Source organism: Brachycentrus maculatus, unplaced genomic scaffold (genome assembly GCF_059751285.1).
Source record: "Brachycentrus maculatus isolate JH-2025_06_01 unplaced genomic scaffold, ASM5975128v1 h1tg000586l, whole genome shotgun sequence".
In the NCBI taxonomy this organism is placed as follows: Eukaryota; Metazoa; Arthropoda; class Insecta; order Trichoptera; family Brachycentridae; genus Brachycentrus; species Brachycentrus maculatus.
In genome coordinates, this window is record NW_028281326.1 from 794,679 (window position 1) to 807,182 (window position 12,504).

General features: G+C 31.4%; 1 protein-coding gene across 6 annotated transcripts in view; it reads left to right on the forward strand.

The window, feature by feature from the left end:
• The window catches only part of EndoA (SH3 domain containing GRB2 like, endophilin-A), a 150,955-nt gene that overhangs the window by 119,857 nt on the left and 18,594 nt on the right, over nt 1-12,504 (forward strand). For 2 of the 6 annotated variants that reach the window (XM_088273469.1, XM_088273471.1), the window contains exons 8-10: nt 1,234-1,319; nt 3,174-3,277; nt 6,314-6,750. In XM_088273469.1, the coding sequence (XP_088129595.1) occupies nt 1,234-1,319; nt 3,174-3,277; nt 6,314-6,750 (627 nt within the window). Of the gene's footprint in view, nt 1-1,218; nt 1,320-3,173; nt 3,278-6,313; nt 6,751-12,504 lie in introns of all 6 variants that reach the window. The other 4 variants (XM_088273468.1, XM_088273470.1, XM_088273472.1 and 1 more) reach the window with 3 other exon arrangements.

Below are 12,504 nucleotides of genomic sequence, written 5' to 3' on the forward strand. Positions count from 1 at the left end.
AAATAAACTAACTTTGCTATTTATTTTTCATTTAAATCGTTTCTTTGATAGTTAAATATATTTTTTATTTATTTTAGTAGTGTTTTAACAGGAAAACATGTCAGAATAACTGAAGAGAGGAGAAAACAATGGAAGAATTATTATAATTCAAATGTAACTTTGTTTTAAAATCATTATAAATATTTTATTAGAACTTTATTATAATATCTACCGGTTTCTAAGCTAACCGTTTCTTTATCAAGATTGTTTAATACTAAACAGCAATTTCATAACATTGAAATAAAGAAAACCCAATTTACGCACGGAAAACTTGATGACAAAATTTATGACACGCGCCAGCTCAAGGGAAATTTCTCAACACGCCCGCTGGAAGGTCAACAAACTGTTAATGGAAAGCGGGAGACGCTTAAATATGTTTTGTTTACTTACTTTTTGTGTGGCAAACATTGTACAGATCGGAGTTAAGTTTGCAGTTAATTTTGATTAGTATAAGACCTTAATTAGGGTTAGAGATGATAAAAAAAACAGCCCTCCAACAATGTGTTGAGACTAAATAAATTATTTATTGAAAGTGTATATTTTGACACTATCATCATCTCTAACTGTAATTTCCCAAACGTTGATTTCCCAATTCGATTAACAGGATTTTTTCATAAATATTGTTGTAATTAATTCCAGTTTGATTTCATTATTAATTTAGAATTTGTATCGCTAGATACTAATTATGTTATTCCATCCATTTTGTTTCATGTCCCTTGGCCATTTATTGTTTGGACCCAACCACGCTTCCCGCTGTATATAAATTGTAAATTCGCCGAATTTGGAAACACATTCCACTTGGACCCTTATTGCATCACCTATAACGTCCATCACGCGGGGATTTTTATCGCTTTTAATTAAAACCGTAAATTTGGTTTGTATCAAAACATTTGCTTGTTTTATTTTACCCTTTTGTGTTTTGTATCGTTTGGCTCATCACTTTGTTTTAACCCTGTTCTCATCACCATCTATGTTTCAAATCTAATATCTATTTGTTTATCTGTTATTAACAATTATTTTTTTAACTTTTTTAAACTTTTTTCATTTTAATTTTATTTTTGATTCACCATGGACTCTGTTTGATTGTTGCACTTTGCCTCGGTGGTGGACTTTTGTGGGTTCTTCTCGTCTTGAATGTGTCGTATCCATATTGCCCGAGGATGGTGTTTTGTTGATTAGGATCGCATATTACAGATGATGAGATACGGGGAGCCGAAGATAAGTTCGCCGAGTCCTTGCACCTGGCACAACTCGGCATGTTCAACCTGCTGGATAATGAGGTGACTCTTTCTACTTTTAAAATGAATGATATATAAATGGGAAAACCTCTCTTTCGACTTGTCAAATGAATGATATTTAAATAGGAAAACCTCTCTTTCTACTTGTCAATGCAATGATGTATAAATAGGAAACCTCTGTACTTGTCAAAACAATGATGTTCAAATGGGAAAACCTCTCTACTTGTCAAAACAATAATGTATAATAAATGGGAAAACTTCTCTTTCTACTTGTCAATGCAATGATGTATAAATAGGAAACCTCTGTTTGTACTTGTCAAAACAATGATGTTCAAATGGGAAAACCTCTCTACTTGTCAAAACAATAATGTATAAGAAATGGGAAAACCTCTCTACTTGTCAAAACAATAATGTATAATAAATGGGAAAACCTCTCTTTCTACTTGTCAATGCAATGATGTATAAATAGGAAACCTCTGTTTGTACTTGTCAAAACAATGATGTTCAAATGGGAAAACCTCTCTACTTGTCAAAACAATAATGTATAAGAAATGGGAAAACCTCTCTTTCTACTTGTCAATGCAATGATGTATAAATAGGAAACCTCTGTTTGTACTTGTCAAAACAATGATGTTCAAATGGGAAAACCTCTCTACTTGTCAAAACAATAATGTATAAGAAATGGGAAAACCTCTCTTTCTACTTGTCAATGCAATGATGTATAAATAGGAAACCTCTGTTTGTACTTGTCAAAACAATGATGTTCAAATGGGAAAACCTCTCTACTTGTCAAAACAATAATGTATAAGAAATGGGAAAACCTCTCTTTCTACTTGTCAATGCAATGATGTATAAATAGGAAACCTCTGTTTGTACTTGTCAAAACAATGATGTTCAAATGGGAAAACCTCTCTACTTGTCAAAACAATAATGTATAAGAAATGGGAAAACCTCTCTTTCTACTTGTCAATGCAATGATGTATAAATAGGAAACCTCTGTTTGTACTTGTCAAAACAATGATGTTCAAATGGGAAAACCTCTCTACTTGTCAAAACAATAATGTATAAGAAATGGGAAAACCTCTCTTTCTACTTGTCAATGCAATGATGTATAAATAGGAAACCTCTGTTTGTACTTGTCAAAACAATGATGTTCAAATGGGAAAACCTCTCTTTCTACTTGTCAATGCAATGATGTATAAATAGGAAACCTCTGTTTGTACTTGTCAAAACAATGATGTTCAAATGGGAAAACCTCTCTACTTGTCAAAACAACAATGTATAATAAATGGGAAAACCTCTCTTTCTACTTGTCAATGCAATGATGTATAAATAGGAAACCTCTGTTTGTACTTGTCAAAACAATGATGTTTAAATGGGAAAACCTCTCTACTTGTCAAAACAACAATGTATAATAAATGGGAAAACCTCTCTTTCTACTTGTCAATGCAATGATGTATAAATAGGAAACCTCTGTTTGTACTTGTCAAAACAATGATGTTCAAATGGGAAAACCTCTCTACTTGTCAAAACAACAATGTATAATAAATGGGAAAACCTCTCTTTCTACTTGTCAAAACAATTATGTATAGATGACGATGTATAAATGGAAAGTTTAGTGTACAATGCAAATATTTGAAGGTTTAGAAGATGAAACGTCTTGGAATGATTGGCGTACTAATAAATTCTTTAAATTTGTGAATTGCGCAACAATTGAAATGGTTTGATGGATCTTTGCTCACTTTTATTACATGTTTAAGGATGTTTTTTAAGATTTAAAAAAAGACTATTGATGACATATTAAAATATGAATTTATGACCTTCTTAATCATTAGAATTAAAATACCATGTATACCTTGCATTTTCTATATATCCATAATATGTTACTTGATTTAGGTGGAGCAACTTGCCCAAATGACATCCTTTTCCGAGGGACTATTAGAATACCATCAGCAGTGTGTGGAGATTCTCAATGTATTAGTACAAAACTTGCATGAAAAGTAAGTGTTCACATTAATTAATTAATATTTATTATAAATGATAGTGTAATCAATCACATACTGTATAATTATCATAATCAGGCGGTCCCATATCTTGCATACAAAATTATTTTTAATAAATCCACTACAGGATAGAAATGTCATAAGAGTTTATATTTATCGCTAAGTGCTTGTTTTTTTTGCTTCATAGAACTTAAAATATCAGGTTTTTTTTAACTTTTCATTTAAAAAGTTTACACAATTTTAATGTTAGTAAATATAACCTTGTATAAAAAAATGGAACAAATCTAACTATAGCAATAAAATAAACAAATAAAACGATGAAATTAGGTTTTTCATGGAATAATGTTAAATAAATTTTAATAAAAAAGTGTTAAGTGGCAACTACTCAGTTCAGTTGTTTACCTTATAAAACCCAAACTATTATTTATATATCGTTCACTCCTTCCAAGAACGTCATAAATCAAAAATCGTCAATTTTCAGTTGTGCATGTTTTCGGAATGCCCAGAAAATGTACTATATCCCAGCAAAAGAGGCACATTTTCAACTTAATATTTACCTGCTACAGGGCAGAAAGTGTTGTTTTTGCATTTTTAAGAAAATGTATTGTTTAATTTTTTTTTTTTAAATATACTAAATATTTTTCAAATGGAGAAAAAACATTCAGGTTTTACCTAAAAAGATCTGTTGCACAGTAAAAAGTTCAATAAGTGGCTTGATATTTATTTTTAATAAATTGTATTATATTTATCAACTTTAAAAACGTTCTCCTGAAAAATCAAGTTTTTTGATTTATGACGTTCTTGAAAGGAGTGAGCGATATGTTAAATGTAAATATGTCTAGCAAATTAATTAAATTGTAATATTTTTTAAAGAAATAATAGTTACCTACGAGGGGTTTTTTTTCATGGAACGCGGTGAAAAAGTGTTCTGGCACCTTTTTTCACAGATATTTTTTTTTAGTTTTCCAAATCAATTAGACGAAACAATGTTCATGCTAATTCGTCAAAATCATAAAATATGGTATTGTTATGAATATTTAAATGATATTCCGGGAGCTTTTCCGGGAGTTTATAAGAGTTCCAGGACCTTTTTTTTTTAAAAAAAAAACCCGGTTACCTATATTGATAAATGAATAATAATGACAATGTCGAAACACGCAAGCAGTGCTCAGGTTGGCGCAATACGACACTGTCTGCGAACACTACTTGTTCAAAAGCATCAAGTGGCTAATAATAAATTGATATACAACATTTTGAGTGTGTCCAAATACTTTTTCACAAATTATCTCCAATTATAGGAGTTATTTTTCAGATTGTTTTTTGACATCTCAACGTAGATTAATTGGTGAATGTTCACGTGAGTAAAGTGATCACTTAAACCAGCCTATGACGGTCGTAAGCCAGATAAATGCCCGGGCTTCCATATTTTTCTTTATCTTTGTTGAGATGTCAAAAAAATAATACAAATGGATGTTTTAAGTTTTGTACTGACATTTCTTGGTGGAACTGCTTTTTATATTGGGTTGATGCAAAAGTTTTGACCGTTTTTTACATATATTTTTTTTTAAATTTTTTTTCTTGTGTATTATTTATTTAATAAATTATATAATTTCCAACAGTTCTTATAACCTTCTTCCATCTTTCTATCAACTTATTAATACCAGTAGTATAAAATTCCGCGGATTTTAATGCGAAAAATGAAGTAAGGGATGTTTTTACCTGCTCTATTGAATAATTTTTTTCATCATTAAATTTTTTTCGCAGTGATCGGAATAAATAAAAATCAGAAAGAACAAGATGTGGAAAATACAGTGGATGCTTGATAACATCCCGATTTAACTCATTTAGCTTGTGTTGGGTCATCATAGCCACATGTGGTCGCGCGTTGTCGTGATGAAACACTGCCCCTTTTCTGTTTACCAATTCTGGTCTATCCTTTTGAAGGACCATGTTCAATTTGGATAATTGCTGACAATATCGTTCTGCTGTACTTGTCTTATCGTGTTCCAAGAGTTCAAAATACACAATACCCTTATTATTCCACCAAACACAAGGTATAACTTTTTTTTATGGATTTCGGCCTTCGAAGTTGTTAATGGGGCTTGTCCAGGTATAATCCAATGTCTTTTTCTTGTCACGTTGTTTGTACACGACCCATTTCTCATTTCCCGTCACCAAACGATGCAAAAAAGGTTCATGTTTTTGTCTCGCACTCAAAGCAACGCGCGTTAAAACACGATCCAATAAATTGGCAGCCGACAATTGATGAGGTATCCAAACGTCGTACCGCGAAACCATTTCCATACGCTTTAAATGTCTTAATGCGATTGTTTGGTTGACTCCCATCATTGACACAATCTCCCTGATGGTTAGACGTGGATTGGTGTCAATTATGACTTTTAATTCGTCGTCATCAGACTTCAATGGCCGCCCGGTACGTGGTTTATCAATGAGTGAAAAATCTCCAGATCGGAATTTTGCAAACCATCTTCGTACCTGTCGAACTTTGATGACATCTGCTCCATACACTTCACAAATGTTTTTGGTTGCCACACTCGCGGTATTGTCTTTACGGAATTCATAAAGTAAACAATACGTAAATGCACTTTATCGAACGACATTTTGAAAAAATACAAGCAGTTATTACTGTACTCTGGCCAGGCCAAAACTGAATAGAAAGTAGAGGAAAAGCATCCTTTATACAATGGAATCATAAAAAAAGAAGATACCATTCATAATTTATGAAAAAAAATTTTTTTACCTGGGACCATAAAAAACGGTCATTACTTTTGCATCAACCCAATAAAATATAAAATAACAACTATGTAATTTTTTCCACATGAGTTTTATTTGATCAGCAACCGGGTTTCGTCATAACCGACATCATCAGACTGGTCCAGTCTGATGATGACGGTTACGACGAAACCCGGTTGCTGGTCAAATAAAATGAATGTGGAAAAAATTACATACTTGTTTTTTATTCTAAAATTGATTTTATTTTACATCTTCTCACTGTTTGGTATGCCCTCGTAGGACGGAAGAGGCAGCCAGCCGTCCCAAGATGGAGTTCGTGCCGAAGACCCTGGCCGACCTGAACATCGACGGCATCTCCACCGACGGTTCGCACTCTCTCAACAACGGTAGACCCGCTCCGTCCCATTCCATTGGCAGCACCCACGGCTCCAGCCAGAACCTGTCCCACTCCGCGCTCCACTCCTCCAACCTCCGGCACAGCTCCTCCATCGGCAACCTGTCCACCAAGCAGGCCGGCTGGTCTGTGCACAACCCCAAAATGGCAAACAGCTCCTCGTTCAACGAGAGACGGCCGGCCGGTAACAGTAACGGGGTCAAAAGAGACGACCCCTGGGAGAGCCAAGCCATCCCCCAGGCGGGCTGGGGGGCGAGAAACACTTCTTCCTCACAACCCCCCCTAAGGCCTCCGCAACAACGCAACTTGGATCCGTGGTCAGGTGATTGGTTCTTTTTTGGTTTTATTATTTTTTTCTTTTTGTTTCCATCGAGATTGAGGTGTTCGTATTTATTGTAACTGCAGACAGTTGGTAGAATTCCATATTGACTTGTCGGGTAATATATCCAAAATAAAACAAGGTTTGTTGGATTGAATTCTACCTTTATTTATGTATATCTTAATACGTGACACGTTTCGTCTTCTTAGGACATTATCAAGCACTTTAGTTTTATGAGTGTTTGATAATGTCCTAAGAAGACAAAACGCGTCACGTATCAATATATACATAAATAAATGTAGAATTCAGTCCAACAAACCTTCTTTTATTTTGGATATATTACCCAACAATTGAGGTATTCTTTAACAACCTTTAAGTATTCTACACGGATATTTTTCAATGGTTGAACAAAATAAGTCTGGGTATATTATAAGCTAGCCTTGTAATTTCTAGACCAGTGTTTTTGAGCTACATTTGGAGATTGACCTAGTATTTCTACGTAAAATATGACTTTTAATATACCATAAGAATTTATGTTTTACTTAGTACATACCACTATTTCTTAAAATGTATTGTAATACATGTTATGATGCATTCCGCATCATTTTCAAAGACCGTATAATGCAGAATGCAATGGATAGATTTTACCACAATGTGACTACCGAATCAATTGATGAAACTACCATTAGAAGTCTATTCAAGTCAATTATATCAATTATAGGTATGGTAAAATATATAATCGGGGAAGTCATAAGATTGCTTCACATTTTGGTCATTTAGGGGTTTGTGACTTGTTTTTTCACTTCGCGAATATTAATAACTTTTATAATTAGTTTTCATTTGACATTCCTAAGTGAAATAGCTCAAAAATGCTTTATTTGGAAATTACTCTGTTTACTTCTGATACTCTCATTATTGTACTTGAATAAATATTTATCTTTTGATTTTCTATGTAAAATTAAACTATGAATGTTGAAAGAATTGTTTGACATTTAAAATATAATTTTACATAGTGGATTAGTACCCATGTTGAATATTTATTTAATTAGTATAATAAACCTTGAATTTCGAACTCTTTTTTATTATATTTTTTTTTTATTTGTTGATGTGATGTAATAAAAATATATTTATTATTTTTTCGATGAAAATATCTTGGTTAACGAATTGAATAATTTGTATAATTTCTGTTATTTTATTTGCATGGTTTAAAATGTTTTTTTTGGGCAAAGGGAAGTAATGGTGTTGGTTTATTGAATTTCACCCATGACGCTTATTTCTTTTGCTTTATGTTCTTTCGCAATGCATTTGGGTGCACATGCACAATGCATTATAGGGCCTTGGCACCGTCTATATAAGATTGGCAATGTGTTTCCGTGATTGACGGTTTTATTTGAAGCTTGATCGCGGCACGTCAGTTTGGTGCATCAATTTTTTCAGTTCCTTAATTTTGACTTTAACTAACAAGTTAAATAATATTGCAAGAATTTCAATATTATTTCACTTGATTTAATCACATTCTGCAATTTATATATTCCCAACAGTGCCATATATTATTTTAGATAATTTTAGTACAATTGCGGCTTGTATTTACACTATATTCATTGTCCGAACTCAACCCTTTGTTCGATTTGTCTGTACTACATACGGGCAAAAAAATGGGTCTGTGCTGATTTGCCTATACCACATACGGGCACCCTGGTGATGAAAAACCTTAAACTGATATTCCCATATTATTTTATGATGTAGTTGAATATTTTACATATAGTACATAATGGCTCTGGACTGTAGTAGACTCTGTCGCCCAGTGTCAGTATTATTTCATTTGTTTTGAACATATTTTAGAAATTAAAATCAAGTCTTTTTCCAAATAAAATCTTTATAAAAATTCATTACAAGATTTCAAAAAATAATTTTGTTTTTTATAAAAACAAAAGGGAAAATGTGGTAAACACCAAAGATATGCCTTTTATCAAAATTTTCTGTCAATGAGAAATCACAAATGTCGATTGCTTCAATTGCCTCCTTAACGAGCCATCAATGAGCAACACGGAAACATTGGCATTCTTATGACTGCTTCCGGCACTTTACATCACTATGGATTTGTCTTACTTTTCCAAACACGGTAGCACAAATTGACTATTTGCTTTTCAAACCACCAAAAAATGAAATCACAACACAAATAGAAGTGTTTATATAGACTTATTAGTTATATATGAAAATTATATGCAAACTACAAATTTTTTGTTTTAGTGCTACAAATAAAAACAACTTTTACACAAAAGAAATGTAGTATTTAAATTTATAATTTTTTATAAACTTTTATTTATTTTATTGTTGTTTTTTTAATTAATTTTATTTTGACGACGGATCCAAGTTACAATGCTATTTTTAATGTATAGTTTGATGATACATATTTTACAATCAAATATAGCAAAATAAAGCATTTGGTTGCATGAATATTTGATCTATACATTTTGATTGTTTAAAAAAAATGTTACGCAGCATACAAATAGCATCCTGATATGAGAATTGAATTGGGGGAGGCTGTCTAGCATTTTGGTGGTATGTAATTTAAAATTTTATATTTTATCATTCTCTATCTTTTTCCATACGTAATAAATATAGAAAATTATTTTTAACTCCTGAATTCAATAAGTATTAATATCGTAATTCTTTGTCTCATTAATGTAACAAAATATGAAGGTTAAGAAGAGAAAAAAAACTAGTACATATCGCTCACTCCTTTCAACAACGTCATAAATCAAAAAACTTGATTTTTCAGGAGATCGTTTTTAAAGTTTAAAAATATAATACTATGTTTTAAAAATAAATATCAAGCCACGTATTGAATTTTTACTGTGCAAGAGATCTTTTTAGGTGAAACCTGAATGTTTTTTCTCCATTTGAAAAATATTAAGTATATTAAAAAAAATTATTAAACAATACCTTTTCTTCATAATGCAAAAATAGTACTTTCTGCTCTGTAGCGGGTAAATATTATGTTAAAGATATTCGGGTTTTGCTGAAATGTAGTACATTTTCTGGGTATTCCGAAAACATGCACAACTGAAAATTGTCAATTTTTGATATATGACGTTCTTGAAAGGAGTGAGCGATATGTACATTCAATATATCAATGGTACCCACATACAAACATCTATAAAAAAAGTAAGAATTTACATATAAAATAAACATTAGTTTCTTGTTCCTCATTGCAATGTTTGCTAGGGAATATATATTATAGGTGTCTCAAAAGTAACCAAGTATCTATCATTTTTATATTTAAAATTTTTGGATATTCTAGGGCTTACGACCTGGCATTTAACTGACTACAGTGATCACTTTATACACTCGAGTAACATCTACTAAAATTACACCTAATATATAAAAGTAATTCAACAACAATATGTACTGTTATATAGTAAGACTTAACTAAAAAGTTTTTTTCCACTTTTATCTAATTTGACCAGTGACCGGGTTTCATTGTTGGCGACATCATCAGACCACCAGTCCGATGATGTCAGTAACAACAAAACCCGGTCACTCGTCAAATAAAATTAAAGTGGAAAAAATTGTTGTTGTTTTATTATATTATATAAAATGCAGTTCCACCAAGAAATGTCAGTACAAAACTTATATGTGCATATGCACTTTTGCGTTGTTGAATTCCTTTCGTATGTTAGCTGTAATTTTAATAGATGTGGAAATTTTTCATTGGTATATCGATTTATCTTCTATCTTTGTCCTTTTTTTGTTACATTAATTTGTACATATTTTTTTTTAATCAAATGGAGCTGTGAGCAGGATACCCAAAGTCCTCCTAACATAATCTAACCGTTTCTTTTTTCCTTACTTACCATCCCGTTTAATTATAATTCTGTGTCCACATAGATAAATTATAAATTAAAAATCAAAATGGTGATAATTAGACACGGTGTATTGAATTCAATAACACCTTATTGATAAGAATTCATCATTTAATTTATTTTTTGTGTGCACAAATTTGGTTGCATTTCTACCCCCTGATATGATTAAAAAAACTTATACATAGCTGGAAAGAAATATGAACTGAGCAAATGTAACAAATACTTTCCTAACTGGGTAAACAATGAAGTAACTGTTACCTTTAGTTACATATTAATGCATAACAAAGCTTCCCAAACTTTTTTGGTCTGGCGCCCCCCTATCAAAATATCTCATCAAAGGGGAAAATAAAATGGCTAAAATTTCCCATCATACAAAGAGCGAAGGAATTAAAATATATATCTTACTCCTTAGCACTTCTATCTGTCGCTTTGGGCTTCTTATGTCCTGTAAAAGTCTTCTTTGTAGAACGCCCACAAGGGGGCGTTATCGCCCACTTTGAGAAATACTGAATTATAATAGAGAAGAGAAATAGCTCATATTGCAGTTGATTCGGTTGTACATACAATATCAAAATATCCTTGATAGAGTATTTTCAGCTTATTTAATTAATTTCTTACTTATGAAATATATAATGCTTAAGGGCAATGGACTAGATTTTTTCAAAATTCAAAAACCCCAAAACTTCATAATTAAAAATTTTATTCAATGAAGTATTTAACTATTTTAACAAATAAATTATGTAAATTTTATAGTTAACTAACCATATCCAGCCAAGCGTTGCTGTCACTCAGTCTATTTAAATAGAAAAGAAACAAAATATAAGATACACATTTCAAATATGTCCAATTCCATATTGCCAGTAAATCAATGAAAATATTAAAAATCCATGAAACAACGATGCAAAAAATTGAAGTGACTGAAGTCTGCCATGAGCAATGGTTAGTATGGCGTCTGTTTCTATGTGGACACAGAATTTTTCTTTTTCCTTGTTCCTTAGTAGCATAATATTAAGAGGTGTTGCACAGTTTTAATTGGTCTAAAACAATTGTTATTTGAAATATATTTATTTGAAATAATTATACTAATTTAGTAGAAGTTAAGAGGGATATCAAAGTATTTTTTCAATGTTATTTCATTGAATTAGTACTCATATAAAGGCATTGCTAGGTACAATTTTTTTAAGACCTGCTCAAAATATCTTTTTAAATTATTTGCTAAACACAATTCGCTCACTCCTTTCAAGAACGTCATAAATCAAAAAACATGATTTTTCAGGAGAACGCTTTTAAAGTTTAAAAATATAATACAATGTATTAAAAACAAATATCAAGCCACTTATTGAAATTTTTACTGTGCAACAGATCTTTTTAGGTAAAACCTGAAGGTTTTTTCTCCATTTGAAAAATATTAAGTATATTTAAAAAAATAATTAAACACTACCTTTTCTTCAAAATGCAAAAACAACATTTTTTGCCCTGTAGCGGGTAAATATTAAGTTAAAAATATGCTGATTTTACTGGGATATAGTACATTTTCTGGGCATTCCGAAAACATGCACAACTAAAAATTGACGAATTTTGATTTATGACGTTCTTGAAAGGAGTGAGCGAATTGAATAATCTATATAGATTTTTAATAACGTAACCTATATTGCACACACATATGTGTGTATTACATCATTCATCAAATTTTTCCAGATGTATGAGTAAGAAAAAATATGATGAAGTGCTGTGGGAAAGTCTTAGGAAATATATGTATGAATTACACACTACATTAAAGTTATTGATTCATGAATTTCAAAATGAACAAACTATTTAAAAAAAAAATACCTAACCTTGCCCGCTAAACCTGTTTATTTTTTTTACAATGATTATTTGTATATTTAGCTAC